Source organism: Microtus pennsylvanicus, chromosome X, assembly GCF_037038515.1.
Source record: "Microtus pennsylvanicus isolate mMicPen1 chromosome X, mMicPen1.hap1, whole genome shotgun sequence".
In the NCBI taxonomy this organism is placed as follows: domain Eukaryota; kingdom Metazoa; phylum Chordata; class Mammalia; order Rodentia; family Cricetidae; genus Microtus; species Microtus pennsylvanicus.
In genome coordinates, this window is record NC_134601.1 from 131,773,102 (window position 1) to 131,793,777 (window position 20,676).

The following is a 20,676-nucleotide window of genomic DNA, read 5'->3' on the forward strand; positions in this document are numbered from 1 at the left end:
CTGATTGAAAGCACGAAGTCTGGCTTTGAGCCTTCTTTTAGCTGAACCTTTCTCATCTATCCCTGTTTGGATTGAAGAAACCGATTTTCTTGCTACTAATAGCACGGTGTTCATTGTGCACTTTGGTTAAGCTTAGTATGAATAACATTATATATATATATATATATATATATATATATATATATATATATATATTGTTTATCAAGTGCCTGTTACATGCCAACTGTGCTCCATACATGAGAAATTTAAAATTCTATGACAGTCAGTAGGCCAAGAAAGTTCATTTAAGGGAAGTCAAGATTTCAAGTCAGCTCCGTATTCCCTATAAACTTAGCCCTGCAATAGTACTTGTATAAATTGATAAACTTATGTGAGGTACAGAGGAATGCAAGAGGATGGGGCTAACTTCCCCTGAGAGGAAAGCCCTAGCACACTTTCTGTCTTGAGGGAGCTTGCATAAGCCCTCATGGGAACCATAAATTACAAAAATTGAAGCCAGAGGCCAAGGGAAATTGGAGTAGGGATCAAGTTAATTATGACGGGAAAGCCCTTACTTGACATCCCTAAGAAAACTTAAGTTCTGATACCTGGGCCTGGGCTTAGGGGTATAACAAATTTGTAATAGAATGTTCTGGGTTCTGGCCAGCACAGAGTCAGTAAGAATATTACTGTGCACCTCAGACTTGGATGTACCACCACCACAATACTTTATGTCATAGGTGCAAGGATCACTCCTGACAACTGAGTTCCTGGTTTATTTTTTAGAGAAGAAATCGAAGCCCATAGAAGGTACGATTGCCAGACTTCAGCGTGAACTGATAGCAGATCTAGGGACGCTCCCACGTGCCACTATTCTAACATTGCTCATCAGCTCTTTCTCTGGAATTGGAGTGTTTAGTGTGAGATTAAGTTTTCTTTGGCAAGAAACAGATGCTCACTTGCTTCTTGAAAGGAAAAGACTGGAATATTTGTAAACTCTTGTATCGCAGAAGGACCCTTACCTTGAAAAATGTTTAAGTCAGTGGTCCCTAGCTTTATAAAAATGAGTACTTTATAAAAATAGTACCATTTCTCTGGACCTGGAGGCTGCTAAGCCAGGCTGGTTCTTCTTTCTTGGGGCCCTGAGGACCTGCGGAGATGGCTGGGTGGGGTCAACTCAGTCCAGGAAGTGCAGGAATTCTTTTAAGTGTATGCGTCTGGGGTGTTTTTCTCTCTCACTTACGTGTATTTTTAAAAATTCTTTTTAGACACCCGCTTTATCTTTCCCAAACATCATTTCCTTGCTCCTTTCCTGAGTTCTAGCAGTGGCTAGGGGCCCAGCTTCCTTATTGGTCTCTGAGCTGGGGATGGGATGGGCCAGGGCACAGAAGAGGTAGGAGGCAGGAATGGGGTGGGGGTAGGGGGGAAGGGAGGGTTGCTGCTGGAACTGCCTTTCCTCCTTTGCCTTGCCACTAGGGCGCTGGCTGGTTCCTGGAGCAAGGTCTTTACTCTTATCCAGCCCTTGACACTGGCTGACGTTCCCTAAGGCTGTGGCCACAGAAAAACCCAAGCAGGCTGATAGCTGTCGCTTGCTGTCCACTTGAACTCCTTGGATGGCATTTAGGATCTTGGGCTGTCTGCCTCATGCCCAGGGGGGTCTTAAGTAGAGGGCTGATGGTCCCCAGCTAAGAGAAGACACTGGAGTGGTTGAGACTGAAGTAGCTGCATACTCCAATCTGTCATAAGCCACCTCTTCTCCCTGAGCAACTTCCATGGTAGGTACAACCACAGTTTCCAACTTTTGCCTTCTCCCACTGTCTTCCTTTGGTGTCTTGGTTTTCTTCCTAAGACAGGCATTCGAGGATACGAAGTTATAGAATATGTGCAGTCCTAGTGCCTACCCCAGCTTTAGGAAAAGGGATGAGGGTTCTAGTCGTCCCTATATTGAGGTCAGGCTGTCTAATTGATGCCTGGGCTTCTCTTACACTACTTGTCGCTCATCCTCCCCCTTCTCCTCTGGAGGAAATAGTTTTAAGTCTAGAACCACCGGGACCTCCTTTTCTTACTGCTTCTTGAGGTATGTTTATGTCAAGCCTTAGATATATAAACTTTATGAGGCCGAGCCCTTTGAGCATGTCTTTTCTTCAAATTTATTATTTGTGTGTGAGTGTTTGTGTACCAGAAGACAGCTCTGTGTCTTTGGCTCTTCCTGTGTACCTTTATGTGGGTTCTGGCTTGTGCGACAAATGCTTTACCTGATGAACCACCCTGCTAGTCCCAGGTCTGAGTTTTGATCCTAATTCTAACCACAGATCTTGTTGCTAGCTATGTGTTTCTGAAAAATAATGTAAGTTTTCTGCATCTCTCTTTCTTTATTGATAAAGCGGGGGTAATAATAAATAGGTCTTAGCACGACATGGAAGTGAGGATTAAATCAGCTAATACATATGAGGTACTTAGTACCTGACATAGCTTCAGTGTTCAGTAGAGGACCCTGTTTTATTGTTTTCATATGTTTATAGAATGTCCGTATTAAGCACTATGCCAATCGATTTCACACATGGGATTGCATCGTTTATATCAGACCATAGCTCAAGAGAAATAGATAGTCATCATCATACTTTCCATATAAAGACTATAAACTATACAACCCAAGCTCTGGCGGTATAGACTACTTGCCTAGCATACATGATCCTAGGTTCCAGCCCAGCCCCCTTGCCCAAGTTAAAAAAATCAACACCTCAGAAAATCCTTGGGCAAGGCTACACAACTAAGGTTTGAACACAAGCGTTGCCGAGTCTAGGACAGTTCACAAATGATAACAGACCAGGTACTGGGCTTGCGGCTGTTTCTTCCTTTTCTTAAACGAGGGTTAAGTGGGAACTTGATCTGGCCCTCTGCTGAGATTTCCTTCCTCCCAGTCTTTCTTTTTTTTTCTAGTGTCTCCAGAGCCCTCCCTCCCTTCCTCTGTCTCCTCTGGGATTATTTTCTACTGGAGACACCCTAGAGACTGCTGGGCTTGTTTCAGCTACTGTTTTAAGTGTAGCAGGGGAGTAGTGCAGCTGAACCTTGACAGAAGTTTCTCGAGCACACTTAGTTGGAAGCACCCTGAGCCATTTAAAAGGACAACTTTGAGCTAATAGCCAATATTGTGCTCAGTGGGATTTACTGAACACTTGGTAAAGCACTAGATTCTTTACAAGATTCTTTGAGAGGCTTCTTCTAATACCCACAATAACATAGGCAGGTGAGGATGCTGCTTTTAACTCCTATAATAACCTAGCCAGTTACTCTTCCATTTCTCAAGAAAACAGGAGCATAGAAAATGCTAGACTTTTGCTTCGCGTAACTTACTAATTTAATATAATTAGTAGGACAAAGCTAATACACACGAAATGTTGATAAGCAATACAAAATAGCATGTTATGATGGGCTAAAATTATGAGGACTACATTCCTTGGGATAGACTCCCCGGAGGAGATGACACTGGCAGTACATACTTATTTCCTTTAATTTGTATACTGTTTAGTGCCTCATGTCCACAAAGATGTGCAAGTTAATGACCATTGGGAATATCCCCCTTTTACTGCTATGGAAATCATAATTCTGAGAAGCTGTCACTTGTTGACAGCAACAGAAATTAGTAAGTGATAGAGTTGGGATTCAAATCAAAGCAGTCCAATTACTGGGATAAATTCTACTAAAAAATGAATGACAATAAAGAAGAGTTGGGAAAAAACAGAGCTAGCTACAAAGTGTGATCAGAGCAAGAAGATGAAGCTCTAGTATAATACAGCTAATGGAGGCTTTAAAATCTGGTCCAGTTTGTATTTAAAGCAGGACAGGGTAAAGCACTGGAATTCAGTGGTAGAGAATGCCCCTCCAATTGAGATGTTGTTTAACCTGCTAGGATCTAAAAGCCACGGGTAGAAATACACTCTTTGGCAGGTGGACATAATACTTTGGACACAGTATTGAGGGCATAACTAGAATTGAAAGGTAGTAGCAGTGGATTCTGGAAGGAGAATTGTAGTTCTATAAAGGTGCCAAAATTGAGAGAGGAAGGAAAGAGAGAGAAAAGGGGGAAGCAGGGTACATAGATGGAACGGGCAAACAAGCCAAAGATACTTTATAAGAGAAGACTTAACAGAGCAAATAGTGGATTAAGCAGTTGGGAAAATCAATGCTTACTAGTTCATGTTTTCGACTCAGAAGAAACTCAGAAATCCTGGATATGGAATAAAGACCCAAAATAGCGTAGGTTCCCTATTTTATAACTACAGTCTCAGTGTTTAGAAGCACCAGCCATAATAATAGATGTATACAGACCTAATAGTAAACATTCCTCCAACTGGGAGATGCTTGACCACATGACTCTTTGACCACATGACTGCTGGATGCAAGTAACAGCAGCGTTCTCCCAACACCACAGCTTTGGGTATGCTATTCCAACCAAGCATAGAGCAAGTACCTTCTGGGACCTTCAGTCTTCTTGCTGTGTATTCAATGTTCCATCATAGGACGTCATAGGACAATGTGATTATGAGGATGGGGCCTCACCACAAATTTTAGCCACTGCTGCTGATCTATGGTCCTGATGTTTGATAGGTAACTTTCTCTGCCCTACTTCCCATGTATTTCCTTGTTTGCGTCTTTTGCCTCCAGCAAAGCCTGCTCCTCAGGACTCCCTTTTTAGGCTTTGACTTTGTGCTGTCTGAGTCTTCAGAATTTTTGCATTTCCAGAGAGGCTGCAGGGCTCCTTCTTGACTCTGCCTGCTCATGGGAGTTAGAGAATTTACTTATCCCACTGGATAGCAAGCTTTCTGACAACAGGAGTCCTTATCTGCACCACCAGTGCCCAATAAGGGGCCCATGAATAAATTATTAAATAATATATCATCTAGATATCTTTCTACTATCTACTCAGTGGATTTTGTCCCTCAGTGACATTCATCTTCCTGGCACCCACTGTATATTCCTATAAATTTTCTCAGTGTCTTTCCTTCTGACATTTGTTTATCCCTCTGTCATCTTTCCTTGTCTCTTGTGTTACCTGGCCCTCCTGTGCCCTCTCCCTTTCTCTACTTCTTCTCCTTCTCTCTCATCTGTATGTCTTTCTTCTCCTGCTTCTATTCTCCCTCCCGTCAGCCATCTCTTTCTTCCCTAGTTCTACAATGTCCTGGCTTAGCTTTCCCATTCATAAGAGTGGCATCTAATCATATGAAGTGTGACAGTTGACATGGATGGGCCGTATATAAGCAAGTCACTGTAAGAGTTGCAGTTGTAGGCTTTAGCCCCAGACAGAACCTCTGGTTATATTAAGGGCATTGGCCGCAGACCTGTTTCCAGTTATTTGCCCCCATCATGCTAAATAGCCAATCTCTTCTGTCACCCTAGCCTGTTCACCACTTTGTCCTTTTTCTTCTCACAAGAGTTTGGACTCTTTGTCATGACTTTGTCTGCAAGTTCAAGTATCTCCCTTCTGTGTGTCTGTGTCCATCTTAACCTTCAGTCTCTAGGGCAATTTTATGGTACTTCGTTTCAATTAGTTCTGTCTCATTCTTGAGTCAGCAAGCTCTCAAAAGTATAGACTGTGTTTGACTCATGGCAATATCCCCAGAAATACATGTATTTTAGAAGACACATAGTAAACATACAATAAATACTTAACAGAATTAATGAAGAACATTTGAACAATTCATACTCCACCGCTGACTTGTTAAAGCATCTCAACCATTCACGTCCTTTTGCAGAGAAAAATGGGAAGATTGGTCATATTGATATTTTCCCTTAAAGACAAGTGCAGGTAGGCTTGCTATTCATTGGTCAGCAGCTTTTGTGCAATCCACAAATATTACTGAGCATCTACTATGTGTTTAGAATTAGTATACATCCTTGGGTATGCTTTTGTTTGCTTTGGTTTGTTTCAAGACATGGTTTCTCTATGTAGTCCTGGCCGACCTGGAACTCCCTCTGTAGACCAGGCTAGTCCTCAAATTCACAGAGATCCACCCGCCTCTGCCTCCTGAGTCCTGGGGTTAAAGGCGTGCACCACCATTGCCCAGCGATACCTGGATATGTTTTTTTTAAAAAAATATTTTTATGCTTTATTTAACTTTATGTGCATTGGTGTGAAAGTGTCAGATCCCCTGCAACTGGATCTTCAGACAGTTGTGAGCTGCCATGTGGGTGCTGGGAATTGAACCCAGGTCCTCTGGAAGAGCAGTCAGTGCTCTTAACCACTGAGCCATATCTCCAGCCCCCTGGATATGTTTATGAACAAAACATTTCCACTGAACCTGGCATTTTATGTCTCCAGGAATCATCCCTTAGATGAAGGAAATTTGAGTAATGAAGCTAAGGGGAACACTTAGATGTCTACGTTAACTCCTTGGAAGATAATCTAGCTCATTGAATGGAAAGGGGGTAGGGACGGAAGTTGCTTGGGAAGTGATTTCAGCACTGACTTCCTGGCTCTTTCTTGTTGTAGGAGAAACATCCCCGTCAGTAGGCCGCACTCATGGCATGTGGCCAAGCTATTGGAGGGGTGCCCTGAAGCGGCTACCACCATGCATTTCCCTTCTGAAGCCTTCAGCTTGTCTTGGCATTCTGGTTGCAACACAAGGTGAGTCTGCAGGATGGCTAGCTTCGAGGTGGGCTAGAGGATGAACAGCCTGGTCACTTGCGTCCTCTCATCTTGTCCCTGCTTGATGTTTTAGAGCTGAATGGGTATAGCAGAAAATAGCACGGCCATTTAGAGTCCCTGGGCTCTTATCTAATTATATGACTACCAGGCTAGCACCATGACTTTGAGTCTGCATTTTTTCCTTCTTGGTAGTGTTTCCTTGAAGTACCTCATCTGAACCACAAAAATAACCACCCTGCCCTGCTTCTCATTCTGTCTCACTATTGATTCTTCTTCAGATTCTTTTCTTGATTCCTGTCGGAGGCAGTCTTCTCTATCCATAGTTTCTCACTAGGAACTTCCTCTAGTGTTTGTTGGTTCTCTCACAGAGCAGAAATCTCCAAAGCAGCGACCTCCCCAAGTCCAGCTCCGTGATAGGAGCTTGGTGTTGTCCATTTTTATCAAAACAACTGCTCAAGGGACAAATCACTTGTTTGTTTTACCCCAGTTGCAAAGCCAGCCAAAGTATAGTGCTCAGTTGTATTTTCCCTTCAATAATCATGTCTCCCCTCCAAGAGTGATTTTTTTGTTCGGGGGGGGGGGGGAGGCTCAAGGAAGCTAAGGCGTGAGTTTTCCCTAGATTGCTCATTTTATTTGGTTTTAGAATCCAGGGACTCATGGCAGAGGCAGTTTTGTTCTAGAAGAATGCACAGAGATATATTCTAGATCTGGCTCCCATCTGAGTGTGTGTGTGCATGATGTGTACGTGTGTATGTGTGTGTGTTCCCTCAGAAAATGAGGTGAATAGCAGGTTTCCTTGACAACAAGAAATGAATGCATCGCTAGCTCAGAACCAACTGAGCAAAGTGGTTAAAGCCATGCATTGAGCAAGACAAGGGGAACCTGTTCAGGAGCTCTCATGGGCTGCTGTCACAGCTCAGCTGGGGCTTGGTTTCTGAGCCAGGGCCTTTCTGAGAGCAAACCTGCAACCTGTAAGCTTCTGGTCAAGGAGAGCTAATGGCATTTCTTGGCTCAGTCTGGCTATGTGTTTGGGAAATGGCACTTAACATTCAAAATGATATCTTTCCCTTGATCTTCCTGGCGGGCTTTGGCTGTTAGTAGATAAGGGAAGTATGGGCGAGCATAGCCCCCTCATAGATCATGGCTAATAGTAGGGAGGACGTTGATAACAATGACAGCCGAGAGCAGCTCCTGCCTTAGTAGATGCCTGGGCTCTGACAAGGGCCCTTTGTTTCTTATCTGATTTCATCTGCACAGAGTTTATTATTTTTTCCCATTTAAAAGTGTTATCAGAGAGGAGGTAAGACTTTGGGTGGAGAGAGTCCTGGGTTCCAATTGCAGTTCAGCTTCTTCCGCAGATTGCTGAAATCATCAGTTTGCTTTACTTCATGGCTTAGAAAGTGAAGAAAGTCATCTCATTTGGGCTTCAGATGGAAGACTGTAAAAGGCCTCAGTAAATAATCAAAATTTCTATTAACAAGAACAATCGTCGGTTCTGAGGCTGTAGCCCCATAGCAGAGCCCTTCCCTAGTATGTTCCAGGTTCTCAGTCCCACCTCCAGACCTACAAATAAAGTGCTAGCCAATCTCCAGACCAAAGGAACATTTCAACTCCATCCCTGACTGTGCCACTAGTTAGAGTTGGTAAAAAAAATAAATAAAAATAAGCTGGGCGGTGGTGGCGCATGCCTTTAATCCCAGCACTCGGGAGGCAGAAGCAGGCGGATCTCTGTGAGTTTGAGACCAGCCTGGTCTACAAAAGCTAGTTCCCGGACAGGCTCCAAAACCACAGAGAAACCCTGTCTCATGAAAACCAAAAAATAAAAAAAAATAAATAAATCTTCTCAAAGTCACTTCCCTCTCTGGAGCTTTGTTTCATTGACACGAGTGGCTTTCCAAAGTGCGGTGAGACCCACTGGCCTGTTATAAGGAGCCCTCCGTGTGAGTGTGGTGCCCTTTGAGAATCACTGCTTTAGGAAATGCTCCGGCTGAAGTCAAATCAAGTACCATAGGGCTCCTCTCTAATGCCGATGCTTTGAACTGTCTCTGCTGGCAGAGAACCACACGCTGACCCAACAGAGACTACTCAGAAGCAGCTTCAGACTTGCTGCTAGCAGTGACATTGTGCCTAATTCCCATGACATTTCCCCAGGCTTTGGGATATGTGCTCATTCTTCCTCTCCGTGCAATCCTGTCTCATTCCGTCCTGTTTCTGTGCTATCCCTCTGTCAGTCTCCTCACTCGTTTCCTCTCTTTCTCCCTTTGCCTCATTTTCTTTTCATTTGTAACATGGGGTGGCTCTGACTTGACCTGCCCTTTTCCATGGTGGACGGGCCAAGGCGAGAAAAGGGTCTAATTTTTTGGCTAACTCATGCATATGCCTTGTGTCTTACAGTGACGTGTGTGTGCAGTGGTGCCCCCTCTCCCGGCACTGCAGCACTGAGAAAAGCAGCTCAATCGGCAGCATGGAGAGCCTAGAACAGCCAGGCCAAGCTACCTACGAGGGTCACCTCTTGCCTATCGACCAGAACATGTACCCCAGTCAGCGTGACTCGGCCTACAGCTCCTTCTCAGCTAGCTCAAATGCCTCTGACTGTGCCCTTTCCCTTAGGCCAGAGGAACCACCCGCCACAGACTGTGTCATGCCAGGCCCAGGGCCAACTAAAGCCACCGATGGCCGAGCTAATGCATGTGAGACCTCAGAAAGTAGCCACAGTACTAGTGGGGACCGTGGGACCTCCACTTCCCAAGAGTCATCCTGTCCAGAGGAGGGTCAACACTCAGGACCTGCCAAGATGGTACAAGGTCCACCAGAGCCTCCTGTGAGGCGGGACAGCCTTCGGGCCTCTAGAGCTCAGCTCCTCAATGGAGAGCAGCGCCGTGCATCTGAACCTGTGGACTCCTTGCAACAGAAGGAGAAACAAGGCTTAGAGACACTGCTGCCTCCAAGGAGCCCTAACCAATTCTGCTGCATAAGTGGGCAAGACCAAGTGACAGGCGAGGGCCGCCAGAACTGTGAGCTCAGCCAGCCTTCTGAATCCAGCCAGGAGGACTCTGAGCATCTACTGATAGAGGGCTCCTCCAAAGCGCTTGATTCCCCAAAAACCCATGACAAGGGTTCTAGCAGAGAGTTCAGCCTGCTCAAGGAGGCTTCAGCAGATTTGGCTAACCCTTTGTCCTTTGGTGCCATCCCACACCTCCGAGGAAGCACAGAGCATCGCCATAGTGCTCCGGAACAGCTGTTGGCATCCCAGTTGCAGCGCATGCGCTTGGATTCCAGAGGTGGCAAGGGGATGGAGTTGCCAACTGGGCAGGATGGGCACCAGTGGACGGTGTCCCCTTTGCACAACAACCCTAAGGGAAAGAAAAGTCCAGGTCTCCTTACAGGAGACCCTCAAGACCAGCCTATCAAAGAAAGGAAGGCCAGGCCCATAGATGATAAGGCGATGGGTCCCGTGTACCAGAGCCAAAGTGGTTCCCCACTTGGGGAGGTCAATGGACCCCTGCCAGAACGAACTTACTTAGACCCAAACCGAGCAAGCAGAGCAGGCAGTGACTTGGCTAGCCAGCAGCCCTCTGCCACTTGCTCCCCTATTCAACAAGCCAGAGACGTCTTTTCAACCTCTAAAGTGGCTGGTCACGCAGAAGCAACTGAAGAAGGTGACAGTGAACCCAAGGAAGGTGGCCGATTAGGTGGCAGAAGGAGTGGAGGTCCCCGGGGCCGCTCCATCCAAAACCGGCGGAAGAGCGAGAGGTTTGCTACCAATCTTCGTAATGAAATTCAGAGGAGGAAAGCCCAGCTCCAGAAAAGTAAGGGTCCATTGTCACAGCTGTGTGACACTAAGGAGCCAGTTCAAGAGACCCAAGAGCCTCCAGAAAGCCCCCCACTCCCTGCTTCTAACTCGGCTCTCCTGTCTTCATATAAAGAAGTCCCTAGCCCAGGAGACAAGCTCTTCAATAAAAGCATGATTCTCAGGGCTAGGTCTTCAGAATGCCTCAGCCAAGCCTCGGAGAGCTCCAAAGCTAGAGTAGGCTTAGAGGGAAGGCTAAGCCCTGGCCAGAGGTCCGGCCAGTCTTCTTTGAGTCTGAACACCTGGTGGAAGGCATCTGACTCACCCTCCTTAGACACTGACAAAGCAAATGCTCCCCCTGGGGTCTGTGGAGGTCAATGGAGATGGTCGCCAGAATATAACCCACAGCCTCATGTGCCACTATCCACAGAAGGTCCTTCCAGCCCAGATGACAGCAAGGAACTGAAGGCATCTACTGCTCAAGCTGGGGAAGAAGCCATTCTCTTGCCGTTTGCAGACAGAAGAAAGTTCTTTGAAGAGAGCAGTAAATCCTTGTCTACATCTCATTTGCCAGGCTTAACCACTCATAGCAACAAGCCTTTTACCCAGAGACCAAAGCCTATCGACCAAAACTTCCAGTCAGTGAGCTATAGGGAATTGAGATGCCATCCCCTGGACCAATCATATCATTCCACAGACCAACCATACCATGCCACAGACCAATCGTATCATTCCATGTCACCACTTCAGTCAGAAACTCCCACTTACCCAGAATGCTTTGCTACCAAAGGCCTAGAAAATTCCCTGTGCTGTAAGCCACTGCACTGTGGGGATTTCGATTACCACAGGACCTGTTCCTATTCCTGCAGTGCTCAGGGAACTGTAATGCATGATCCTTGCATTTATTGTTCTGGAGAAATCTGCCCTGCATTGCTAAAGAGAAATTTGTTGCCAAATTGCCTCAACTGTAGGTGTCACCACCACCAATGCATTCGATGTACAGCTTGCTATCATAATCCTCAGCATGGTGCCCTTGAGGACAGCAGCCTGGCATCTGGCAGTGCTTGGAAATCCAGGAAGTCAGCAATACAGGTGAGGACTTGGTTCGTGGGGGAGTGAGAGTCATTATTTTGAAATGTAATCACAATGCATTGCAATGATGAAGCCGCGTCTCTACACTCAATCACCAAGATTGCAGTATACTTGTGCAGCTTTAGAAGTTGGGGAAAGAAAGTTTTGCTCCTTAAAATGAACAAGACTGGAATTTGTTCTAACTTTAAAATTAATATCTGAGTGACCTTAAGTAAACCATGAACTAATTATAATGTGAAGTTATGTCATTTTTAAAGGGAAAAATATATTCACTTATAAAACAGCTAGTACTAATAAAAATTAAAAGGTAGGATCCACATAAAAGATAAAAAGTACTAACTGTCTTCTTGCATCTGGCTTATTTTGCTTGATGTAATATTTTTCGTTGTACCCATTTTCTGCAAATGTCATGATTTATTCTTTTCTTTATGAATAAATAAAATTATAGTATGTATAGTATCCAGAGAACTCCAGGTCCTTCCAGAGATACACTTGCATACCTGTTGTTATAATTACCATACTTACAACAGTTGAGGACTAGAACCAGCCTAGATGTCTGTCCATCATCAGATGAATGGAGAGCATGGCTCTTCTGTTGGAAGCAAAGGTGGAGAACAGTGTTTTCCAGTGTGTATTTGCACGGAAGTTGAAGGGAACAGGGCACGAAAGCACAGTAAGAGCTTGATATAGATTAGATTTACATGAGTGTGTTAACAACCAACAAATGTACATTAATATTTATACATGTCATAGGAAACACACTTTGCCTGAAATTGTATAAGCAAATGATCAACTTTAATATGCATGCTGAAGTATTCTTGAAGAAAACTCACGTGTACAAATTATTGTCATTTCCCGCCTATGTATCTTACACATATTTTGAGTTACATAGGCCTACATTTCCAATAGGCTTTGAAGCTATAGTAAACAATATTGTTTTCTGAATATTAACTTGAAGTCCGTTGCTACTTCTCCATATACAGTTGAACTTTGTATATTGACTTCATATCCTATAGCATTGCCAAACTCACTGATGAATTCTAGTACCTCATTGGTAGATTATAAAAGATTTTGGACATAGGAGGTTGCATCATCTTGGAATAGAAGGAATTTTGTATCTTTTTCATGTTCTGTATGCTTCTTGCTTTTCCTGGGATCCCCCAATTGCCTGTTCAGAAGGAATGTTGAGAGCAACAGTGTTGCTTGGTTTTCAGGGCTTCCCTGTGAAGTTTGGTGGCTACGATCTTCTAGTGATTGTTGTTTTACAGTTGTTCTTAATCTTGGGGAGAAATACCCTTTTAGTCTTAGCTTCAAAGGAGCTCCTTTTTAAAATTTAAGAAGGAATTTTGGATTCTTTCAAATGTTTTCCTATTTCTATTAAGGTGCTGCTATAGTTTTAATTTTTAATCTAAATTTATAGTGAGTTATACTGGTTGGATTTTGAAATAAGTATCCACCTAGCATTTCCAGGATAAACCCCACTTGATCATAATGTAGTAACTTTTTATGCTGCTAGATCTGACTTATTAGCATTTTGTTAAGGGCCTTTGAATCTACATTTAATACAGATTTTAGTCTGTATTATAAAAATCTTTGTTTTTTTTTCTAAGTAGGTAATGCTAGCTAAATGAGGTGGGAAGCAGTCCCGTCTCTTCTGTTTTTCAGGAAGAATTTGTACAGCACTGCTGTTTTTTTCTTCTTTAAGCATGTGGTAAAATTTATCACTGAGCCAGGCGGTGGTGGTGCACGCCTTTAATCCCAGCACTCAGGAGGTAGAAGCAGGCGAATCTCTGTGAGTTTGAGGCCAGGCTGGTCTACGAGAGCTAGTTCCAGGATAGGCTCCAAAACTAGAGAGAAACCCTATCTTGAAAAACCAAAACAATAAAAATAATTACTAAAATCATTTGGACCTGAAATTTTTTGTGTGAGAATGTTTGAAACTGCACATTAATTTCCCTGATAGAAACAGAGTTATGGAGATTATCTGTTTCTTCTTGAGTGAGCTTTGGTAGATTATGGCTTTTAAGGAATTCCTCTATGTCATTTACATTTTTACATTTATGCAAATAAAATCATTGGGACCCACTCTGAAGGGCATGTCAGAATTTAAGCTGTACTGGTTGATGAGTAGAGGAGGAAACAGGTCCATGATAAGGTGAATATAGCAAAAATGTCAATTGTAGCATTGTAGCATCTTGATAGGACCCATGGATGCTCACGGTAAATGCTTCCATCTTTTTGGTATGTTTGGAAATATTCCCAGTGCTGAAAAAAGAGAAAAGAAAACATAGATAATACCCAAAAGGCATTGAAGCTGAAACTAGACTAACTGGGTTTAAATTCTTTCCCCAGAATTTATAGTGCCTAATCTTTCCCGTCTGAAAAATGAAGGTAATAACAGCACCTGCTTCGTTAAGGTGGATTAAATGGCGACCATGTGCAAGGCCTTTATAACAGTGACTGCCAGGCAGTAATCATCTTATAAGTAAGCTATTTTAAGATGAAGGGAAATTTGGCTTAGCTTGAGAATCTTGGCTGAAAGAAGTACTCATAGCAAGTAATAAGGAAAGGGGGTTGAAGGTGAATGGAAAGAAGGGAGAGAATGGGTACAGGGCTGTCATCTCTGGACCAGAATCTCCGGAAGAGAAGGAAGTTTATTTGACAGGTAGCAGCAGTTGGCTGTAGCAATATAGGCAAACGGTGCCTATGTCATCCCTCTCCTTTTGTACTTGGAGGGACACATTGGGTTCCTAATGCCTGTTAGACTAAGTGTATCTGCTTAGACACTAGACTTTCAGGTACGTGGATGACGATACATATAGGGGTATGCCATTTCTACCCTTGTTACTGGAATCCTGTATTTTTGACCCTGTGAGATGTATAGCATAGGTTTAGACACTCTAGCTCTGGCAACTAAGGTAGTTGCTGTGGTGACTGTCTGAAGCAAGCCTGGGAGCCTGCCAGCTCTTTCTGCCATGAAGAAGGTTGGGGAACTAACTATCTCTGGTTCGGTGATATCTAGACAGGTGAAATCAGCTCTACTTACAAGCACACATGTTTAGGCAAGTTAGTTTTACATATATTGCCAGATGATTTCACTTAACACTTACATGAAACTGGTGAGGAAACTGAGTCTCAGAGAGGTCACACAGCTCACAAGGTGCAGAGCCAGGATCTGAACACCATGAAAATAACGTGTATATGTCTGTCCACTAGATTCAAGCTGCTTTAAATGTAGCAATGCATTAAGTCTTCTGGCAATCAAGAAATAGGTACCCTGGTCATAAATATGCTACCATATTGCAAGTACCATATATTCATGGTATAATGTTTAAAAATGTTAATATATATATATGGGTATAATGTGTAGTATCAATATATACATATGCACATATGTATAGCATTTATGTTTATTGTATATAACATATGTGTGTTTATATTATAACAGAGTTAAAAGGGAGTGTGGGCCATCCACTTGCTGAAGGGTAGATGTGGAAAGCGAAGCTCTATTTCTAGCTGTAGCTGTGTTCTGGAGTGTGTGCTACTTGCCTCTTCATAAGTAGATTGCAAAGCCTAGGCCTTCTCCCATGTAACAGACAGGATGGCTGCTAGCAATATCACTTTCACCAAGACAGCCAGTTCTCCTATAATCTTCAAGTGCTCTACCCACTGTGAGTATGGCTCCTTGGGTTCAAAGAGCACAGAACAGTTTTAGGATACTAAGTGGCTCAGGCAAAAGAATAAAGTAATACTGAGACTCTCAAATGGTCAGTGGGAGTGGGTGGAGGGCTCGGCCTGGTTTACCCACTGCTGTTTTCTAAGCTCTTCCACAGGTCTAGACATCTCATGGACAGGGAATCCTGGCTCGTGCTGTAGCTCAACATGTTATGGTGCCTTTGTGGACAGTGACATCTCACAAACATGCCAAGGCAGAAAGAGTCTAAAATAAAGATTGTTCAATTTGCTCTGCTCTATCCCAAACAGAGACTGCTCTCTAGTTTTGTGAAAGCTGGAATCAGAATGTTCTCCCCACCTTTTCCTTGTTAACACCCAGAGGTAGATCCTGTGGTATTCGGGCTGGGCTTGTCCTCTCAAGTGGTCTTACTTCAACAGACTCCCCAGTGCTGTGACCACAGAACCTTCTAGCTACCATGCACTGTGCTGGGCATTCTCTACCCATCTTGTTTGATCCTCGCTGACTATCTTTATTTGCCATATAGCAAACTGAGGTTTGAAGTAGTTTGACAGAATGTCCCTCACATAGCACAGATAATAAATGTCTTAGCCAGTATAACTGACACCAGAGACCTGTGTCATTCTGCTTCAGCGGGTGTTTGGCCCCAAAAGAGGCCTACTAGGGCTAAGGCAATAAACCTTGGAAGAGACTAATAATAGCAGTATTGGAGCAAAGTGAATTTAGAAGATCAGTGCCTTCTCTTGGGCTGAGTCTCCAGGTAGAGGGTGCTAAATGCAAAACCAGGAGAAATCTGAAAAGCAAGCATGCATTCAGGTTCGGGCTCTAGTAAGAAAGGGAAATTTTTACAAAAGGCATATATGGCTGAGCAATTCAGGAAACTACATCCAAGATAGACAGTCTACTTGTATAGTGTATGAACCAGGGCACCCAATACTCCATCTCCCAGAGATGAGCTCATGTCAACCCTTGTCTGAATATGTGGGCAGAGGTGTAAGAACAACTGCAGGATGAGAGTAGCTGGCATCTCTGCGCCACCTTTTCCCACCCTGGGAGAGAGATTCTGAAGCAGGACCCTCCAAACCCCCTTGAGGTCAGTGCTTCCAAGAAGATGCTTTCTAAATTTGAAAAAGCAGCAATGATGGCCAGGTTCATCCGGTAGGATAAACAAAAGATCTCCAAACCCCAGTGTAAGCAAGAGCTAGCGCAAACAGCTAACATGCTAAACTAGTTTTGGGCGTGGTTTGGGAGGGGTGTAGAGCAAGAGGGAAATTGAATATTCTTAGCCCACAGTGTCCAGGTCCCTGAGCGCTTTCTGGATATCTGCATGAGTGCCGTGGCTCAGCAGCCTCCCAAGTGCACATGGCTGTAGACTGTCTGGGGGTGTCCGCCCTACCAGCCAAGAACCTGGGCCAGGCTGCTGTTTGGAAAACTACCTGGAGACCTGGACATTCAAAGTTGCCTAACTTACCAGATTTTCTTTTGTAGGAATTTCCTGGGGACAAGTGGAAGCCAATAACCGGCAACAGGAAAACTAGCCATTCAGGGAGGTAAGTGAATGCTCTGGCAGGCTGCGTGATTGGGTGCGTCAGAAACTTCTTTAGAAATGGCTATGGCTTTTGGTTTGCTTGATTTTTTTTTTTATTTAACAGAATGGGTTTGCTATTCACACCAAGGACTTGTTTCTATAATTATAATCCAATGACCTCCCTACGTCATCATCTGAATATAGAGCCGATAGATCGTGAGGACGTTTTGAAATAGTGTTGTGAGGGTATGTCTGTCTGAGGGAGGCAGTTATACCCTGTCTAGTTATACCCAAGGCCACACAGAGTGAGACTGTGCTGAAATGAGCAAGAAGGCACAAACTGTGGCCATGAGCGGTTGGAGTCAACAGAGAGGAGTGTCTGTTCTCTTTGTCCAAGGTTGTTGGAGGCACCTGCTTCTTGGGTTCTGCCACCACACTTTTAGTAGGACTCGTTGAGAACTCACGGGCCATGAAAATACGCTCATGGGTTACAACTGCTGGAGAAAGGCACATACAGCTTGGAATAATATAAAAAGAACCGTTTTGCTCAGGGGTGGAACCCTGAGCTCCTCTAATTGTGGATCGCAGTACCCAGCACTCATGTTCCCTAGAGATGAGGTGCCCTAAATGGTGACTCTAAGTGAACCAGAGATTTGGCTAGTCACTTCTGGGTTGCTGCTTGCCTAGTCAGATCTCTTTTTTGTACATTTTGATATGCTGTCTCAGCCATATAGGAAAGAGGGTTCTCAATGATTTTGAAGCCCGTTACCATCTCCAGAATAAAGCAGAAGACAGAAAGGCTTAAATAGTCCAGAGTTCTTTTAGGTGGTCTACATTATGCTCCATTATTTTTAATTCAAATATAATTAGGTCATTCCGCCTTTCCCTTCCTTTCCTCCAGCTCCTCCATGTCCCCCCCATCCCAGCTCCTCCGATGCCCTCTACTTTTTCTCTCTCAAATTTATGGCTTATTTTTCTTTGATTATTCTTCTCTTCTCTTCTCTCTCTCTCTCTCTCTCTCTCTCTCTCTCTCTCTCAAACACACACACACACATTCTCTCTCAAATTTATGGCTTATTTTTCTTTGTTTTTTCCTCTTTTTCTCTCTCTCTCTCTCTCAAACACACACACATACATTCTCTCTCAAATTTATGGCCCATTTTTCTTTGGTTGTTATTGTCACATACATAGACACACACATACGTTTATGTGTATGTACACATAAGTGTTTAACTGCAACTTGCTGACTCCATTTAGCGTCGCTTGCATGTATGTTACTTTAGGCATGACCACTGTGAACTGGATAACCATTTAGGGGTTCCTCCCTAGAGTACACTGATTAGAAGCTTCTTTGATGAAGGATAAGAGATACAGTTAGCTGTGGTCATAACCAACAGCTGTCTCATTGGACCTAAGGCCAACTCAACAAGAGGAAAATCAGACCTCGTACTGGAAACCTAGTCAACTACCCGGTTGTGGGTCTTAGAGGAAGACCTACTACTTACAGGAAACTAAAAACTACTACTTAGAGGAAAAGCCACTCTGTTTGACTGGCGTAATTCCTTACTGTATTCTAAATCCTGGGCCCATGGTTTGATAGTATAGTTAGGAATTATTTTGGCTTTTCTTTGATCCCAAAGTATGGAAAAATTACTCATTTCCACCCTGCAATGGGAAAGGGGGTGATGCCCAATATTTATTAATCATCTCTAATTATCCGTCATCAGGATTCTACATTCAAAGTTGTGTTTACTCTCCAGAGTAGTTCTCGTGTGCTGTCTAGTTTATAGGAGAGGTCCAGAGACGTTATATAATTCAGCTAGGTCACAGCAAATGGTAGTGTTGGATTTCAGACAACCTGACCCCAAAGCTCCTGCACCTTCCCTCATCCCCCATTTCACCTGCTTCCATTGGAATTCATAAAGGACAGTCTGCAAATAGATCCTCAACATAGTGTTTCCAGAGTCTAAGTCCTAGGCAGTGATTCTGCAGGATTCCATGGCTAGACTTGATCCCCTCTCCATCTCCCACCGCAAGTTCTGGGCTGCTTTATATTATGTCCTTAGGGATATTATTTTAATCTAATGACACTGTCAAATTTCATATGTTATTAGATTGAGACAGTTAAAAAAGATACCAAACCTTGAGCATAACCTTATTCTATGTGCTTAACACAGAGAGGCCTTTCAAGTGGTATTTGTCATCTGTTTGCCAAAAGAGGAGATAGAATCTGTTCACTACTGCATGAGTAAAAAGACATGAAAACAATAATGCTAACAATTTCCTGGTTTTTCTTTCTTTTTATTTTCTTCAACACTAGGGAAGGAATCTATGGTCTTTTGCACACTAAGCAAGTGCTTCACCATAGCACAATACCCCGAGGCAGTAAATAACTCAGTTACATGTTGTAGCCACCATGGGATGCATTTTTATAAGCCTGTGTTTATCACTGTGAGGTTGTAGAGTAGGTATAATCAGCGTAGGTGTAGTTTCTTCTCTGTTTAATACAGAGAAGCAATTGAGGTCCACACAAACACATTCATTTGCCTAAAGCCTCTCAGCTGGTGAGTTAATTAGCCCCAAGAAGTCTTGCTTCAGAAACAGTATTGTACACCTCACCAGGCTCCAAAGTGCTTCTCCTACTCACTCATCAGTGAAGTAAGAGAGTCTTACTAAAAGCTTAGCATGTGCACCGCCTTTTGCCTAGCAAGGTGGGAGATTCTAGTAAGAGATCAGCGAGAAGCAGTGTCTGCCCACTGCTTGAGCAGAAAATAGTAGCCCACACCGAGTTCAGCAGCAGTAATAACACATTATTACTTGCAAAACAACCTATGTGCTATGAGTTGAGTTGCACAAGTTATGGCAGAACTTCCTAAGAGTTCCAGCAGGTAGGCATTAGCCCAGGGTATTGAATCTCAGAGATGAGTATGCAGCCGAAACACTGGAGAACTTGTTGAAACACGAGTCTGCTGGACTCTGCGCCCCCCCCCCCCATCGAATTTCATAGGTGCAAAGTAGGACTCAAAATCAGCATAGATTTCTAACTGGCTCCTTGGATGATGCTGGCACAACTGGTCCTGGGACCACACATTGAGAACTGCTAACTCGGAGAAAAGATTTGAAATCTAGAGAGGGTGAGTTCTCCACTCAAGGTCTCCTGGCTGGTACGGGCTCAGCTTTTAAGCCAGCTTTTCCTTACGAAAGTTTCCAAAAGAACATGAAGCTTAAACAAGGACCACCTTAAACCAGGCCCCGCTACATGATAAGTAATTTTTGCATTTTGGATAAGTTCATGGAAGGATAAGAAAACTGCAGGCCGAAAGTGGAAGAAGAAACTAAGCAAGATGTCTTAGAGTAATCAATGCCTTGGAGTTAATACTGCCTCAGTCAAGATCCATGTTCGTGTGCTTCCTCGTCTTCCCTCTCTCCTTTACTGACTCTTCCTTCTCATCTCTTATCTCTGCACCTGTCTTTATCTCTTCTTATTTGTAAGAGAGGGTTAGAGCAGCACCAGCAAATTCTTGTAAGAATCAAATGAGTAAATGGAGAGGAACCCTTGCAAGCACAACTTAACACTGTGTTTTAGATGTGGTGCTGAGGAGAAGATATGGAGTACGCTCAGCAGACAGGGGAGAGAAGTGTAACTAACGATGCTTTAGTCCAGGATGGGTAGGCCTGGAGAATGAGAATGGCTGACAAACATGGGAGCAAAATCATGTTCACCTGTCACCAGGTAGACAGAAACACGAAGCTCTGATGCAGGCATGGTACATGATGTGGTGACTACAGATCGCAGTGATGAACTGTAGACTTGAAAAGGCCAGAAGGGGGTTTTGAATACTTTGCCATAAATAAATAATAAATATTAGAGAGAGAGGTGTTTACTCGGGTTGATCATCAATATCTGATGCCCCACTTATAAGTATAATTTTAGGATTATATGTATA

General features: G+C 43.7%; 1 protein-coding gene across 2 annotated transcripts in view; it reads left to right on the forward strand.

Moving 5' to 3' along the window:
• Positions 1-20,676, forward strand: part of Shroom4 (shroom family member 4) — a 203,887-nt gene that overhangs the window by 147,112 nt on the left and 36,099 nt on the right. Inside the window, exons 1-4 of one of the 2 annotated variants that reach the window (XM_075957515.1) lie at positions 1,667-1,754; positions 6,470-6,604; positions 9,020-11,507; positions 16,690-16,751. In XM_075957515.1, the coding sequence (XP_075813630.1) occupies positions 6,549-6,604; positions 9,020-11,507; positions 16,690-16,751 (2,606 nt within the window). In that variant the 5' untranslated portion in view covers positions 1,667-1,754; positions 6,470-6,548. Of the gene's footprint in view, positions 1-1,666; positions 1,755-6,469; positions 6,605-9,019; positions 11,508-16,689; positions 16,752-20,676 lie in introns of those variants that run through there. The other variant, XM_075957514.1, reaches the window with a different exon arrangement.